Source organism: Heptranchias perlo, chromosome 2, assembly GCF_035084215.1.
Source record: "Heptranchias perlo isolate sHepPer1 chromosome 2, sHepPer1.hap1, whole genome shotgun sequence".
NCBI lineage: Eukaryota > Metazoa > Chordata > Chondrichthyes > Hexanchiformes > Hexanchidae > Heptranchias > Heptranchias perlo.
This window is the reverse complement of record NC_090326.1, coordinates 93,515,410-93,533,975: the sequence shown is the minus strand read 5'-3', so window position 1 is coordinate 93,533,975 and position 18,566 is coordinate 93,515,410. Positions and strand designations below refer to the sequence as shown.

At 38.0% G+C, this 18,566-nt stretch overlaps 1 protein-coding gene across 8 annotated transcripts in view; it reads left to right on the top strand.

Moving 5' to 3' along the window:
- Positions 1-18,566, top strand: part of ppp1r9a (protein phosphatase 1, regulatory subunit 9A) — a 371,465-nt gene that overhangs the window by 243,821 nt on the left and 109,078 nt on the right. For 5 of the 8 annotated variants that reach the window (XM_068004343.1, XM_068004329.1, XM_068004361.1 and 2 more), the window contains exons 6-7: positions 5,054-5,122; positions 14,473-14,628. The exons of 2 other annotated variants lie outside the window; for them this stretch is intronic. In XM_068004343.1, the coding sequence (XP_067860444.1) occupies positions 5,054-5,122; positions 14,473-14,628 (225 nt within the window). The remainder of the gene's footprint in view (positions 1-5,053; positions 5,123-14,472; positions 14,629-18,566) is intronic. One more of the 8 variants, XM_068004352.1, reaches the window with a different exon arrangement.

Genomic DNA, 18,566 nt, shown 5'->3' with positions numbered 1-18,566 from the left:
CCCTCTATTCTTTTTTCCACCGTGTGCTTATCTAGCTTCCGTATATGCTATTTGCCTCAACTACTCCTTGTGGTAGCGTGTTCCACATTCTTACCACCCTTTGGGTGAAGAAGTTTCTCCTGAATTCCCTATTGGATTTATTAGTGATTATCTTATATTGATGACCTCTAGTTTTGGACTCCCCCACAAGTGGAAACATTTTCTCTACGTCTACCCTCCTTTCATTATCTATCAGGTCACCTCTCAGCATTCTCTTTTCTAGAGAAAAAAGCCCCAATCTGTTTAGTCTTACCTGATAAGTGTATCCTCTCAGTTTTGGTGTCATCCTTGTGAATCTTTTTTGCACATGCTGACTTTTTAATTATATTTTCTGTTTTGTTATCTCATCTTTTAGCAAATATTCTAGTATCGTTCCTACCACTGATGTTAGGCTAATTGGTCTATAGCTCCCTGGATTAGTTGTGGCCCCCTTTTTTAATATAGGAATTATATTTGCTGCCCTCTGGCACTGTTCCTTTTTCTATTGAATTTTTATATATGGAGATGAGTGCCTGTGCAATCTCCTTCCTATCTGCAGGTGCAATCCATCTGGACCCAAGGCTTTGTCCTCCTTAAGCTTGACTAATTTGCTTAGTATCTCCATTCTTTCTATCTTAACTGTTGTAATATCTCTCTTGACCTCTTTGTCTGTTGTCATTTCCTCTGTGTTAGCCTCTTCAGTGAAAACTGAGGCAAAGTATCTATTCAGTATCCCTGCCATTTCAGTATCATCTCCTGTGAGTTTATTTTGCTCATCCCTTTGTGGCCCTATCCCTATCTTAATTCTCTTTTTATTACTTATGTGACAATGGAATACTTTTATATTCTGTGATATTTTCATTTCATATTTCCTCTTTGCCTTCCTAATTGTCTTTACCTTTCTTAATCTCATCATATTCCCTTTTGTTACCCCCTCCTTTATTGTTTATGTACTTTACATATGCCCTTTAGATTCAATTTTTTCTGTGCCTCTTTATTTATCTAATTCCTGGCTAGTTTGTTTTTATTTTCTAGTGAAATATATTTCTCCTGAACTCTTATCAATCTCTCCTTTAAATATTGCCTACAGTTCTACCTCTTTCTCAATATTTAACTCCATCTTCATTCCTGCATAGTTGCCTTTTTCCAATCTATTACTTTGTTTTTTGTACTACCTATATCTCTCAATAATTACTTTAAACCTTATAAAAAAACTTATATTATGATCACTACTCATTGCATGTTCTCCCACACCCACCTCTCCCATCTGCTCCAGTTCATCTCCAATTACTAGGTCCAGCAGTACTTCCTCCCTTGTTGGGGTTCTTACAAATTGGGTCAGAAAGGAGTCTTGTACACACTGTAAAAACTCAATCCCTTTCTGCCCTTTCCCTCTCCCTGCCAGTTTATTTGGGAGTAGTTGGAATTTCCTTATATTATGATTCTTTTTTTTTACTCATTTCATAGGTTTAACTATATATTTCTGCCTCCTTTTTTCTTTCCACTATTTGGTGGTCTGCAGTATACCCCATATAATGTGAACAATCCCTTGCTATCCTTTTCCTCATGTGGATTCTGTTTCTGTCTCTTTTATTAGTTATATCCTTTCTTGCTAGTGCCATTGTTATTTCTGATTAACGCAACTACCCCACCACCCCTTCTTCTTTTCTTCTTTTTTCTAAGTACATTATAACCATGTTTCTGTTGTCCCTAATAGGATTCCTCACTTCTAATTACTGTCTCCAATTCACTGTTTGTTGCTGATGCCTTTTACATTGGTATACAGGAAACTTAATATGCCCTTATTTTTCATTACTCCTGCTTTATTTTTAACAGGGATTTTATTATTATTCCCTATAACCTTTCCTGTTCCCTGACTCTTTGTTATCTTTTTCTAACCTTTGCTCTTGTCCCTTCTTTTCCTTATCTTTGTTTCCACCCGATCTCTTCCCCCTCTTACTAATTTAAAGTCCTTTCTAGAGTCCTGTTTATCCTTTTTGCCAAGACATTGGACCCAACCTGTTTCAGGTGCAGCCCATCCCAGTAGTACAGCTCTGTCCTGTTCCAGTACTGGTGTCAGTGTCCCATGAACTGGTACCCCTCTTTCCCACAGCACACTTTCAGCCATATTTTCACTTTCCTGATCTGTTTATCTTTATGTTAACTAGTACCTGGCTCGGTTGTAAAACAGAGATTACCACCCTCAACGTCCTGCTTTTTAATTTAGCTACTAGCTCCTGATATTCACCTAGCAGGACCAGCTTCCTGTTCTTTCCTATGTCGTTGGTCCCGACATGGACCACGACAACTGAATCTTCACCCTCTCCTTCCAAATTCCTTTCCAGTCACTTTGAAATATCCCTTACCCTGGCACCTGGTAGGCAACATGCCGTCCTGGACTGTTGATTGGAATTGCAGAAGATACCTCCGAAGAAGAAAACAAAGTTTGGAGGGTAGTTCTCTATCTCCAGAATCTTCACATCCTCAAAGATTACCATGTGCACATTACAGAAAAGGTATCAGTTTATACTAAATAATCAGTATAATCAGTGCATTTGGACAAGTAATTGTCATTGTTAATGTTATAAAACACACCACACCTGGAGTACTGTGTACAGTTTTGGTCTCCTTACCATATAGGAGGTGCAACGAAGGTTCCCTAGATTAATTTTTTTTTTATTCGTTCATGGGATGTGGGCGTCGCTGGCGAGGCCGGCATTTATTGCCCATCCCTAATTGCCCTTGAGAAGGATTTTCTACACCGTTCACCTGAGGAAGGAGGAAGCCTCCGAAAGCTTGTGGAATTTAAAATAAATTTGTTGGACTATAACTTGGTGTTGTAAAATTGTTTACAATTGCCCTTGAGAAGGTGGTGGTGAGCCACCTTCTTGAACCGCTGCAGTCCGTGTGGTGACGGTTCTCCCACAGTGCTGTTAGGAAGGGAATTCCAGGATGAGAGGGTTGTCCTATGAGGAGAGATTGAGTAGAATGGGCCTATATTCTCTGGAGTTTAGAAGAATGAGAGGTGATCTCATTGAAATGTATAAAATTCTTAGAGGGCTTGAGGGGTAGATGCCGAGAGGCTGTTTCCCCTGGCTGGAAAGTCCAGAACCAGGGGTCATAATCTCAAGATAAGGGGTCGGCCATTTAGGACCGAGATGAGGAAAAATTTCCTCATTCAGAGGCTTGTGAATCTTTGGAATTCTCTGCCCCAGAGGGCTGTGGATGCTCAGTCATTGAGTATATTCAATCGATAGATTTTTGGACACTAAGGGAATCAAGGGATATGGGGATAGGGCAGGAAAGTGGAGTTGAGGTAGATGATCAGCCATATGAGTGTGCAAGTAATTCTATTTCATGATCCTTAACACCATTCAGAATTTCAGCAGAGAAGACTTATAGGATTTTGTGTTTTATCTATAATGATTTTTGGTTATGTGATCCTCTGCCAATTTCACTTTGAATTCATCTGTTGAAGCTACTTTGTGCTTTGTTGCCTATTTGATATTGCCTCAGGTTTTTGTAATATGTTGTATTTAACCTCTCGTAATTGCCTTCTATGTGTTGCTTCTAGACATGAGATAAGGTAGTTATTTGTAGGTAAATGTTACTACCATTATCAGCTTTGCTAGTACATTCATCTCTCTTTTTATCTTTTGTTTATTTATATGTTTCTGCATTGTTTGCAGTATCTTCCCAATTTTTCAGCTATATGGCTAGTGGAGAATGCACCTGAATTTTAGGGAGCTAAACTGATAATTTGGTAGCAATTGTAGGTGAAACTTATTTCTGGAAATTGATGAAATTCTGCAAGTAGTGTCCTTTCTCTTGCATCTTGTAAGAAGTCTTCCACTCCTCGATGGAATGACGGATATCTAAGGTCACATTTCTTATTGCTGAGGAAGAGTGCAACTTTAGTTGCAGTGCTTGTGAGGTGGGGTTGTGTATGTTTAAAATTTAATGATTAAAAGTACCTTCACTAATATTTCCATCAGTTTCTTTTTAAATCATCTGTTCAGACTCTAGGTTCTTTTTTATTTTTTAGATCTGGTGGGAACTGTTCAATTATTTTGTAGCATTTATTTAAATGCAATGCTAGTTGACAATGTGAAGGTAAAATATTAAGGGAAATTATTCCTATCAATCACAAAGTTGGCAGACGAAGATAGTGACAAGTATTGAGGCATGTTGTAATTTGACTTCTTGGACAGGTGACAGTAACAATATAATTACAATTTGGGTTGTAGAAGTAGTAAGAATGAAATAAGGGTTAGCAGGCACTCGTGCTGGTTTAATAGTTTATGGTCAATGTTTTTATAATTTTATTTAAAGTATGGTCACATAATGCATTTTAATTCAAGTATTTGTACATGGGTTCATGCGTTTGGTTGACAGAGGAATGAATAGGCATGTTATTGAATGAGGTGGGAAGTTGCATGTCTCAAAAAAGAACTAAAGAATTCCATTGCAATTAAAGGTTTCACAAACAATGATTGATTTTTGGAGTTACGATTCAGGGCATAACCCATGGTGTGGAAATACTTGTTTTGAGAATGAGTGTTATTTTGCTGAGGGTAAGCAATTTCTTCATTCAAATATGAACCAAAGTTGGGAAATTTCTACGCTGAAAATAATCTATTGAACATTGAAAGTTCAATTGCCAAAGCAGCCATTTATTACTATCAAGTAAAGCACCTTTAATAAACTTTTATTAATTAAAATAAAAAAATTGTAGAAAAAGGACCCCAAAAAGAATTTGCATTACTTCATAAATCTTTTTGAGTAGTTTTTTTTTGCAGTGTTGATTTAAATAGATTCTACAAATTCATTTTAAGCTTAAATTGGGATCTGCTTCTGCACCCAGTAAAATTAAGGTGGATTTTCATGGTACCAGCTTTATCAATACAGGGTCAATATACTGAATAGGCATTAATCAGTTTACATCTGTAGCATTAGACAGCTATGTTAGGCTAGATTATGAAACAGTTTTGTTTAGCTGAAATTCTTCTATTATCTGTTGTCAACCATTTTATAGAACACTGAGCATGATTTTCGTGGAGCCAGAAGCAACTGCAACAATAACAACAATTGTTCCTTTAAGAAGGTTTGTTATTTTGCAGCAAATCTGATTTTGTATATCTGTGCTGCTTGCTGACACGGCTAACTACTACTCACCAGCATGTAGTTTGTGCAGTGCTATCTAACATTTCATTATTAGCTTGAAAATCTATATGTATGGGGCTACTTGTTAAGACTGTTATGAACTATGTTATTTCTTCATTTGTGTTCAATGTATAACTTGTCTTTTCTTGCAGAATACATTCCTTGATGGTAGGTACAGCATCTTTTAGGGCAATCTGCATTTCTAGCTATTTTTTTCAATGTAGTCATTGAAAGTGGTAAACATGATTCTAATATTCCAATGTTTATGAAGGCAAAGCTATAAATCTTTGCAATATATCTAAGGCTTTGAGTGTTGAACATTTTCTGAAGCTGTCAAAATATGAAATTTATTTTTATTTTAAAATATTTGTTTAGTTGTTCTCCACTTACCATGGATAAGGGCAACATGCAAAAGAGGAAAATCAAGGCGCGCTTATCTCTAAGATTTTTTTTCCAGCTAGAACCATGTGACTTCCCCACTACACATCTATCTATGGTGCCCTTATGTAACAATTTTCAATGTTTTTTGTCCTGTTGCCTACATCACTTATATTTGTACTGCTTAAACAAGCTGTTTCTGTTTTTGCCTCTTGGCCTTGAATTATTTGTATTAAGAGCAATTTTTTTTCTATTGAACTAAGTATTCAATCTGAATATATTTGATTTATATGGGGTCCTGTTTGTTACTGGTCAGGAGTAGTAACTTCCTTTAGAAGACTGCTATTTTGATCAAGTTTTATCAACATTTCAATGGATTATTGAAGTAAAAGAGGATCAAAGGGTTTGTGAAGATCTAATCCAATGTGGAATGGCTTAGATTCACTCTGTGGTTAAGTATAACATGCATGGAAAATGTTTCCACTCCCCATGATGAAAAACTAGATGACCACTAAGGCATTGGGTTTGATGCATGAAATGAAATCACCCTCCAAATCCAAGAAAAGGTTCAGGAGATCAGGACCACCTTTGAAACATTCCAAATAAATATATCCTTGATATGGAGCATGATTTTGATTGAGATCAAAGCCTCCAGTTGAATACCTGGGATATCTTAAGAGAAATCATGGCTACTATGAAATGTAACATCTGTCTTAAAGATGCAAGTATATTAGCCAGACTTCTGAGACAGCTGTACTTTTTATTGACAATGTTGTGCAGGCTGTAGTTTCAAGTGGCTGATTAGATGGGTTTGAATTCAGCCTCCAAAGCTCTGTGGTTTTGCATGCCTTCCTGATTTAGAGTTTAAATCTATTTGCACAAACTATCCTTTGACAGAAAAAAGCTTTTTGGGAACTGCAATGAAAAATTGAACAGTTATTCAGAATCTACATAAATTAGATGTATTGCCTTCTTCCTTGGACAGCAGATGTTTCTCTAAATGGTATCTAGTAATGAATGAAAACGTCAATAATTTGGCTGTCTGAAAATTTGTAATTTACCACTTTGCTAAGCACACTAGAACTATACAAGATACTAAAAAAAAATAGCAGCTTCATTTAGTTATACAACATTCTCTTTACTCCTTTGACTACTAAATAGATTTGGTGCAGATTTTAAAGTTTTGTTTTTTGTACAGAATTTCCCCAAAACAATTTAATTAGAAAAATATAGGATAATAAAAGTTCACAGCACTCTTGAATTATAGTTTCTTCATCATTGGATTTGTTTTAGTGAAACATACCTCCTTGTTTGCTGTTTTAGTTTATTTCTTAGTAGTTGTGATTTTGTTTTGTAATTTCACAGAGCACCATATCTACTGAGCTTTCTATTAGAAATGTTGGTCTTATCAGTATAGCCTGAAGGATAATACTTGTAATCTTGTTACAATTATCCTTCCATACTTGAAATTCTCTTCTAAAATTCTTGAGAATCGCAACAATTTTGCATCCAGCGCCAGCATTAGACTCGCGGGGACCCCGCGGAAGAGGCTACGGCGAGGGCCCCTCCCCTCTGCACTTTGGATGACTTCCACTACTGCTTTGCTCAGAAAAGGACTTTCACATAAGAAATAAACAAATCACTGTGAAGTTTAGAATATATTTCTTTAGCAACTGAAACATGACAGACTCAACTAGTCGCTTAAAAATTGATATTTCTTTCATGCTTTTGTGGAGGCAAAGTCCTCCATTATTTTAGAGAAGTCCAACTTGCGATAAAAATAATGCTCAATGGATATTTCAACCAGACAGTCACATGTTCTTGTGACATTTTTGAATGCAAACTTGATTAACTTCAAACGTGTAAAGCTTCTCTCTCCTAATGCCATAGTTACAGGCACAGTCAAAAGAAGCTGGCGATTCAACAAATTACCCTTGTAAATATAGTTGAGCATCTCCAGCGGTGAAATGAACACTTCAGCTGGCAAGGCATTTACAGCTGAGCAAACCTCGAGATTCAAATCATCAGCATCGTTGTCACCCATTTTTAGAACCTAGTTTTTGCAACTTTCACTTTAGGTATTCACATCTGTGGCCTTCCCCATCTCTTTGATGTTAAACACAACCTGTAGAAGAGTTCCAGCTGAGAAAATCTTTCGTTCAGGCTGGTCATGGCAGTATCAACTAATGGAAGAAAAAATTTTGCTTATATCTCTTCTCAGGACTTTTAGTGATATCATCTGGACATACCTCTCCATCACCTCGCTTAACCCGTCTACTGCCTTTGTGCTGTCAGATTACTTAGCCGGGTGCAATTTCTTCCAGTATCATTTTCAACACCTGCCACAAACTCTGTACGCTTGTCACTGATTTCATCCCCCTCCCTATCCACAGTTTCTGGTTAAATCAGACTGTTCGCAGCCTCGGGGTCCTATCCAACCCCAAGCTAAACTTCCGACCCCATTTCCTCTTCATCACATCTGCCTCCGATGCTGAAACTCTCATCCATGGCTCTGTCACCTCCATGCTCGACTATTCTGCTGCTCTTCTGACCAGCTACCCATTCTCCATGCTCTGTAAACTTCTGCTCATCCAAAACTCTGTTGGCTGTATCCTATCCTACACCAAGTCCTACTTACTAGGTAAGGACACAAATACAAATTTTGGGGGACTTTTTGTGCAAAGGATGTTAACACTGGGAAATTAAACATTTAGACCAGTATAAGCATCAAGCATTCTTAAAATAGTTTTTTAGGGTTTATTTGCAAAGTAAAGCAATCTCGTCTTTGCACCAACGATGTTCATTGTCTCCGGAAGCACACCCGGTGCGTCATTGTATCACACCAGTAATCCTTTAGGCTAATTTGATGCCTATTATAGCCCCTCCTCACTGAGAACTGGGTTCAGACTACCTAATTCCTCAGCCAGCAAAAAGAGAGACAACTTTCATTCTATTTGTCTGATAGTTTGGAACAAGTCACAGAAGTGAAAAGTCAGTGTGCTAATCCACTACATTATCCAGTTCCCCGTAACAAATGCTATTTTTTCTGGGTGAATTGTTAAATGATGTTCCGATTATGTTGAAGCCTTCCACTTCTCCCCTCTCCACTCCAGAGTAAACACATTTGTTAATGAATGTTTACATGTCCCATGAAAAGTCTGCATAGATAGGACAAGGTTGAATATGGCCGTAGCTATGTGCGACTCTTCTTGTAATTTTAATTCTTAAAAATGCTTTTAATTTTAGTTCATGGAATGTGACATTATGTACACTAAAATTTTTAAAAGATTACTCTTTAAAAAGTAAAAAAAAATGACCGTGATAGCCACAATCCAAAAACTATGGGGCATAAAGTGAACCTTCACATTGACTTTTGGTGAACTTGGAACTCCAGCTTGTATAGTGCGAGTGATTGCTTGCTACTGGATGTCAAAATTTATGCACACAAGTCTGACTCCATTATCACCTTTTCAATGGTCTTTATAAAATAGAAACATTTGTAATCTGTAATTCCTCTCATGAGGTTATCCAAAGCTAGAGCTCCCTAGATGACTAAAGAAATTATGATTAAAAAGAAGCAGAAAAAAAAGGCTTATGATAAATGTCAGGTTCATAATACAGTAGCGAATCATGCAGAATGCAGAAAGCGCAAGGAGAACTGAAAAAGGAAATAAGAGGGACTAAGAGAGTGTATGAGAAAAGATTAGCTGGTAACAAAAGGGAAAACTACAGTCTTTTATAAACATATAAAGAGTAAAAGGACAGTCAAAGGAAGGGTGGGGCTGATTAGAGACCAAAAAGGAAACCTTCTTGTGGAGGCAGAGGGCATAGCTGAGACACTAAATGAGTACTTTGCATCTGTCTTCACAAAAGAAGAGGATGCTACCAATGTCATGGTAAAGGAGGAAAGAGTAGAGAAATTAGATAGGATAAAAATAAAGAGGGCGTACATAAAAGGATGGTAGTGCTCAAAGTAGAAAAATCACCAGATCCAGATGGAATGCATCCTAGGTTGCTGAGGGAAGGAAAGGTAGAAATAGCAGAGGCTCTGGCCACAAGCTTCCAATCCTCCTTAGCTATGGGACTGATGCCAGAGGACTGGAGGGTTGCAAATGTTACACCCCTGTTCAAAAAAAGGGAGAGGGATAAACCTGGTAACTACAGGCCAGTCAGCCTAACGTCAGTGGTGGGGAAACTTCTGGAGATCATAGTCCGGGACAAAATTAGTTGTCAGTTGAAAGAACATGGGTTAATAAATGACAGCCAACACGGATTTGTTAAAGGCAAATCATGTCTGACAAACTTGATTGAGTTCTTTGATAAAATAATGGAGAGGGTTGATGAAGGTAGTGCAGTTGATAGGAACATTGGAACAGGAGTAGGCCATTCAGCCCCTCAAGCCTGTTCCGCATAATAGACTTGTTAGCAAAATCGAAACCCATGGGATTAAAGGGGCTGTGACAGCATGGATATGAAATTGGCTACTAGACAGAAAGCAGAGAGTAGTGGTGAACGGTTGTTTATGAGACTGGAGGGAAGTATACAGTGGTGTCCTCCACGGGTCGGTATTAGAGCCACAACTCTTTTTGATATATATTGATGACTTGGACTTGGGTATAGGAAGCAAAATTTCAAAGTGTGCAAATGACATAAAACTTAGAAATGTGCTTACCAGTGAGGAGGATAGTAGCAGACTTCAGGAGGACATAGACTGGTGAAATGGGAAGACACGTGGCAGATGAAATTTAATGCAGAGAAACGTGAAGTGTTACATTTTGGTAGGAGGAATGAGAGACAGGCACATGGCAGATGAAATTTAATGCAGGGAAGTGTGAAGTGATGCATTTTGGAAGCAAGAATGAGGTGAGGCAATATAAACTACATGGTACAATTTTAAAGGGGGTGTAGGAACAGAGAGACCTGTGGTTCACATTCACAAATCTTTGAAGGTGGCAAGCAAATCGATAAGGCTGTTAAAAAGACATACGGGATCCTGGGCTTTATAAATAGAGGCATGGAGTACAAAAGCAAGGAAGTTATGCTAAAGCTTTGTAAATCACTGGTTAGGCGTCAGCTGGAGTATTGTGTCAAATTTGGGGCACCACACTTTAGGATGGATGTCAAGACTTTGGATAAGGTGCAGAACAGATTTACTAGTATGGTACCAGGGATAAGGGACTTCAGTTATGTATAGAGACTTTGAATCTGGGATTGTTCTCCTTTGAGCAGAGAAGGTTAAGGGGAGATTTAATAGAGGTGTTTAAAATTATGAAAAGCTTTGATAGTAGATAAGGAGAAACTGATACGATTGCAGGAGGGTCGATAGCCGGAGGACACAGATTTAAGATAATTAGCAAAAGAATCAGGGGGTAGATGAGGAGAATTTTTTTTATGCAGCGAATTGTTATGATCTGGACTACACTACCTGAAAGGGTGGTGGAAGCAGATTCAACAGTAACTTTCAAAGGGAATTGGATAAAAACTTAGAAAGGAAAAAATTGCAGGGCTATGAGAAAAGAGCAGGGAATGGGACTAATTGAATAGCTCTTTCAAAGAGCCGGCACAGGCATGATGGGCCATATGGCCTCCTTCTGTGCTGTAAGATTCTATGATTGTAGCATGTAAGTTATTTTTCACAAATTTGTCATTTGCATCCAATTATGGGGAAATGTGTGGACAAAATAAGGATTTGTTCTTCATGATACTATGATGTACAATATTGCTTTAATGTTCCAAATAAGGACAAATTGAAGCTACTTTTGAGTATTTTTAACAAGAAAAAATATTAATATTGTTGAGGAAGTTGATGTGAGTGGGACTATTGTGTAAGTTATATATTTCTAATAATTCTGAAACAAGTAACTTCCAGAAATATTTAAAAGATTCAATTTATTTGAGCTTTTATTGTGTATAATATTGCATGTGATACTAGCTACAGTGCAATTAAATTATTTGGACGTCTTTATAAAGTAAAAAGATTAAACACAATTTGAAAAAGTATAGGCAGATGAAAAATTCTGGGGGTGGAGACTTGCTGTGGCAGGCCGCAATGGGAGAAAGAGGCAGCTGCTAAGCTGTCTTAACAATTTTTTTTCTCTGCAAAAAGTATTGACACTTCTTGATAGGTGTTGCACTGTGATGGTGCTTGCACAGGCTCCTTTTCAAGTGAAGCCCCAAGGCCCTTCCATTGACCTTTAAGTGCTGGACACAGGCTTAATAGGCAGTCCCTGTATCCAATTTTACAGCTAAGCAAATGTGGGGAACACTGTTAAAGCCATATTTCTCTCATTATAATGTGATTTGCATAAAAATCAGCAGAGGCGGAAAGCCTAGGCTATTTCACTAAAGATCATTTTAGCAATAAAACTATCTTTTTTTGCTGCAGTGGAATCTTGATATAGTTTTCATAAGCATTATTTGATTATTGTATATGTTTAGAGAATAGAAATATCTTTAATTTTGCAGTTAACTGACCAGCAGATTTAACCATGCTAAAATATATTTAATCATGAACCTGATTAGATAATGAACAAACAGCAGATGTAGTAAAATGTCAAAATAAACCAAGTAATGACTTTGCAAGGATTTCTTTTACAAGTTCCTGATTTATGTCTCACAAAATGCAAATCACTAGTGAAGATACAATTTGCAATGCATGGGAAGGTTCATGATTCAAAGTAAATAGAGGTCGTATAAGATTGTTTTAAAACTTTGTGGAGTAAATACTCCACAGAGCCTTAGCTATACAAATAAATGCACATGAAAGTAAACTTTAATTTATTGTTTACAAAAATGATTTATGAACTTGAGTGCCAGATGCAACATGCATGTCCAGTGGTCATGGATGATGTTTGATAGCTCCTATATATTGCACTGTAGCCTCATATTTTGTCTGTAAATGGAAAACTACCATATAAGTGCTGTAGGTTATTTATCGGTTTTGTTCATGCTATGGAGGATGGAAAGGCTACATCTCCTTTAGTGTTGGTCGAGCTCTGCTTTGCATGGATAGGTCTTGGAGCTTGGGCAGGAGGCTGAGGCAGTGGAGAAAGAGTATCATTTTTAAATGTTTGTATGCATTTACATAAGATGGTCATTTTGAGTTAAGAACATCCAGTTAACATATTCTCTGGCAGTTTCATTAAATCCTGATGTATATTTGTAGAAAGACCACCTTGTACAACAAGGAATTGCTTTATTCATAAATGTAAACTATTCTTTCCCTGGGAGTACATATTCCTTGTGAAGGAAGAGAAATAATAATCCTTATGAAGGAATGGTGTTTTTCTGAAAGGATCTTAATCGGAGCAAAAAAGTGCCATAGCAAGTAAACTGCTAGATTCTGATTTAGAATAATAATAGAATCATAGAAGTTTACAACATGGAAACAGGCCCTTCGGCCCAACATGTCCATGTCACCCAGTTTATACCACTAAGCTAGTCCCAATTGCCTGCACTTGGCCCATATCCCTCTATACCCATCTTACCCATGTAACTGTCCAAATGCTTTTTAAAAGACAAAATTGTACCCACCTCTACTACTGCCTCTGGCAGCTCGTTCCAGACACTCACCACCCTTTGAGTGAAAAAATTGCCCCTCTGGACCCTTTTGTATCTCTCCCCTCTCACCTTAAATCTATGCCCCCTCGTTATAGACTCCCCTACCTTTGGGAAAAGATTTTGACTATCGACCTTATTTATGCCCCTCATTATTTTATAGACTTCTATAAGATCACCCCGAAACCAACTACTCTCCAGGGAAAAAAGTCTCAGCCTATCCAACCTCTCCCTATAAGTCAAACCATCAAGTCCCGGTAGCATCCCAGTAAATCTTTCCTGCACTCTTTCTAGTTTAATAATATCCTTTCTATAATAGGGTGACCAGAACTGTACGCAGTATTCCAAGTGTGGCCTTACTAATGTCTTGTACAACTTCAACAAGACATCCCAACTCCTGTATTCAATGTTCTGACCAATGAAACCAAGCATGCTGAATGCCTTCTTCACCACCCTATCCACCTGTGACTCCACTTTCAAGGAGCTATGAACCTGTACTCCTAGATCTCTTTGTTCTATAACTCTCCCCAATGCAAAATAATAGAACTCCAGAGGTTGAACGACATTTTCAGTTAGTAAATCACAGAAAATTATGAGAGCTCCAATAATGAGGTAGTCATCATACAGATGAAGATTAAGCTGTTAAAATTGCACTGTGCAAAAAATGAAATCTTCAAAAATCTCCCTATGCAGACTTTTAGAAGTCCAGCACTTTAGACTTAAAATATATACAAATTCATAGGCATGCCGTAAATGAACATACTCAAATATATAGGTATGCTGTGCTCTTATGAGTTCTTGGATAGTAGTAATTATTGTGTAAATTTTCAAATATGATGCTTTGCTTTTGGATTTTATATATATATATATGTATTTATATGAAATTATTTAATATTTTGAGGAAAAATATAGTTTGCAATCTGTGGTTTAAGTTTTTGTTTTGTCTCTTTACTTTTGCAGTGTCTATTTTGTGTACATATCACTACAAATGCTTTTCAGCTGTTATAGTGGCCACTTAATACAAAAAGAAGCTTGACAACTGGAAGAAGGGTGCAACAGTTATTCAATACTATCTTTGCCACAATAGTGATATAGTTGTAATTTTTTAATCCTATTATTCTCCATTCATTCCTTCTTTGAAATGTCACTTAGAGGCCTAAAACCAAGATAGAAGATTTCAGATTGAGACTAATTACACTACACTAATTAGAGTCTATAATTATTGCACACCTACCTTCACAGCTAGACAAATGTGCATTCTGTTGCCATCCCAAAGCCTTTTTATAAATTCAAAGTATTTTATATATGTATAACTGTTTAGTATTTATATTTGCAAAAATATAATTTGATGTTAAGACAGGAGAATATGCCACTGATGAGGAAGATGACGAAATGGGCTCAGTTCTCACTGGTGGCGAAATGGCGATTGAAGTGTTTGACCTGCCTGAAACCGATGATATGCTTTCTCCTACAGAGGTGGACGCCAGCAAGATTGCTCACAAATTCAAAGAGGTAACCAGGAATATGTTTATATAGTCAGCCGATCAAAAAGTAGTCAAACATGAAGAAATTGAGTAAAATAGTATGAAAGTAAAACTTTGAAGTAATTATCTTAACAAAGGCTTGCTGAAAAACATGAATGTTTTTCAAAAATATTTTTATAGTAATTTCAATAGAAGCTTGTTACATTCAGCTTCTCAACGTACAGAAAGATTTGCAGAAAAGAATCAACTTTATGCAATGATGAAAGAATTGAATCATGGGGAACATTTGTATGTAGTGGGGATTTGGATACGTCAGAGTTGGAAACAAGTGCACGTGAATGTGTATCAAGACCTTTCTTGTATTGTCTTTACTTTTTAAATATTTATCATAAGGAATAATACTGTGTATGCTCATCTTTGTAGGGAATTATGTGTACTTTTCATGCCTGGTTGTAAACAGTTGCTTTGCATCTCAGTAACTGCACAACACTTTACTATATTTAAATTTTATGCATTGCCCTTTATGCTGCTGTTGAAAATGGTGCTGATATACATGCATATCTGATTGCTACAGCCTTAAATGGTCATAAATGTTTGATCTGTGATTTTACGATCAAGCATGTTCTTTACATTTTCAAAACCTGGGGCTACGGTTTGGAATATGTCTAAAATGCCTCTTGGTTTTTCCCCAAGATTATGTTTAGTACGCATGTAACAAAGCAGTAATATGGATATTTTTACTATTGGATTCTTGGCCCTGATGCTTCCAGAACTAGTGCTAAACCTATCATAATGGTCTTGCTGCATTACTGCCTAAACAGTACTGTCACTAATTGTAGAAGCACCATATGTTTCACATGAATGTAAGCATTTCAAAGGTATAGAGGCGAAAAGTCAATCACAAAAGATTATAAGAAACTTATTGTCAAAGCATCATTATCTTGTACACACATATCACATGTATGGTATGTTATTCAACTAGAGAAATAGAAGGATATCTGTCCCTTCAAGTTATTTCTCAGCTGAAATCTATTTGACCTAACCAACTTGACCATTCCTTGTCATGTTTTATAAGAATTTCCCCAAGTGGTCATCTTCATTGAAAGTGGGAACAAAACACTTACAATGCAATATTATTTGCAAAGCTTACTTTTCCTTGATGCCAATTGCAGGATTGTCAATTTACTCCTGCAATTGGCATCAAGGGAAAAGTAAGCTTTGCAAATAATATTGCATTGCAGGTGTTTTGTTCCCACTTTCAATCTCTCCATAAAAAGCAGAATTTTAGTTTGCTGTGTGACAGTTGGCATCAGTTGAATGAAACATTTTGTCTGTGGCTTTGGTGCCTTGAGTTAAATCATAACTTTTTAGTCTGCAAATCATTTTTTCTCTTGAAAAAAATTTGGAACATGATACAAATATATATTTTTTTAAAATCGAGCAACAGTAATAAGTCTACAAATTCTGTCAGCATTTCCAAGTGAGTTTCAAAGAAATTGGTTCTCGAGGCTCAGTAATGCCAAGATGACTGATTTCAAATGTACAGATTATGAAGCACTAAACTGACGAGGGAGACAAACCAATTCCTAGATTCTCCTCTGCATCAGTTCATTCATCTCTCTGTTTCAGTTGATTTATCTTATCATTGCAACGGATCCACATTTGGTTTGAGGTTAGATCATTCACTTCAAGACTTCATCATCAGTCTCTTCAGTGGATTGATTGCAGCAAAAGTGAATTACTAAACTTTGATCCCACATGATTTATTCATCAACGTTGAATACTTGTGGGTATGGTTCTTAATGAATACTTTGCATCTGTCTTCACAAAGGAGTGGGATGATGCAGGGATTTAAGTTAAGGAGGAGAAGTGTGAAATATTGAATGGATAAACATAGTGAGAGAGGAAGTATTAAGGGGATTAGCATCTTTGAAAGTGGATAAATCACCAGGGCCGGATGAAATAGGAACATAGGAACAGGATTAGGCCTTTCAGCCCCTCGTGCCTGCTCTGCCATTTGATAAGATCATGGCTGATCTGTGATCGAGCTCCATGTACCTGCCTTTGGCCCATATCCCTTAATACCTTTGGTTGCCAAAAAGCTATCTATAAATGTATCCCAGGCTGTTAAAAGAAGCAAGGGAGGAGATAGCGGAGGCTTTAACAATCATCTTCCAAACTTCACTGGATACAGGTATAGTGCTGGAGGATTGGAGGACTGCTAACGTTGTACCATTGTTTAAAAAAGGAGCGAAGGATAGACCGAGTAATTACAGGCCAGTCAGCCTAACCTCGGTGGTGGGCAAATTATTGGATTCAATCCTGAGGGACAGGATAAACTGTCACTTAGAAAGGCACGGACGAATCAAGGACAGTCAGCACGGATTTGTTAAGGGGAAGTCGTATCTGACCAACTTGATTAAATTTTTCGAGGAGTTGATTAGGAGGATCAATGAAAGTAGTGCAGTTGATGTAGTCTACATGGATTTTAGCAAGGCTTTTGACAAGGTCCCACATGGCAGATTGGTCAACAAAGTAAACGCCCATGGGATCCAAGGGAATGTGGCAAATTGGATCCAAAATTAGCCCAGTGGCAGGAAGCAAGGGGTAATGGTCGATGGGTGTATTTGCGACTGGAAGGCTGTTTCCAGTGGGATGTCGTAGGGCTCGGTACTAGGTCCTTTGCTTTTTGTGATTTACATTAACGATTTGGACTTAAACGTAGGGGGCATGATTAAGAAATTTGTGGATGACACAAAGATAGGCCGTGTGGTTGATAGTGAGGAGGAAAGCTGTAGACTGCAGGAAGATATCAATGGACTGGTCAGATGGGCAGAAAAGTGGTAAATGGAGTTCAATCCGGAGAAGTATGAGGTAATGCATTTGGGGAGAGCAAACAAGGCAAGGGAATACACAATAAATGGGAGGATACTGAGAGGTGTAGAGGAAGTGAAGGGCCTTGGAGTGCATGTCCACAGATCCCTGAAGGTAGCAGGACAGGTAGATAAGTTGGTTAAGGAGGCATATGGAATGCTTTCCTTTATTACGGTAGCATAGTGGTTATGTTACTGGACAAGTAATCCAGAGGCCTGGACTAATAATCCAGAGTCATGAGTTCAAATCCCGTCACGGCAGCTGGGGAATTTAAATTCAATCAATGAAATAAAATCTGGAATTTAAAAAAAACTAGTATCAGTAATGGTGGCCATGAAACTACCAGATTGTCGTAAAAACCAATCTGGTTCACTAATGTCCTTTAGGGAAGGAAACCTGCCGCCCTTACCCGGTCTGGCCTCTATGTGACTCCAGACCCACAGCAATGTCGTTGATTCTTAATTGCCCTCTGAAATGGCTTAGCAAGCCACTCAGTTGTAAAATCTCTCTTTTAAAAAAAAAAGTCATAAAAAGAATAAAACCGGACTGAGCACCCGGCATCGGACCACTAGGCACCGGATACGACAAAGGCAAACCAAGCCCAGTCGACCCTGTAAAGTCCTCCTCACGAACATCTGGGGACTTGTGCCAACTTTGGGAGAGCTGTCCCACAGACTAGTCAAACAACAGCCTGACATAGGCATATTCACAGAATCATACTTTTCAGCCAACGTCCCAGATTCTTCCATCACTGTCCCTGGGTATGTCCTGTCCCACCGGCAGGACAGACCGACCAGAGGTGGCAGTACAGTGATATACAGTCAGGAGGGAGTGGCCCTGGGAGTCCTCAACATTGACTCCGGACCCCAAGAAAACTCATGGCGTCAGCTCAAACATGGGCAAGGAAACCTCCTGCTGATTACCACCGACTGCTCTCCCTCAGCTGATGAGTCAGTCCTCCTCCATGTTGAACACCACTTTGAGGAAGCACTGAGGGTAGCAAGGACACAGAATGTACTCTGGGTGGTGGACTTCAATGTCCATCACCAAGAGTGGCTCGGTAGCACCGCTACTGACCGAACTGGCCAAGTC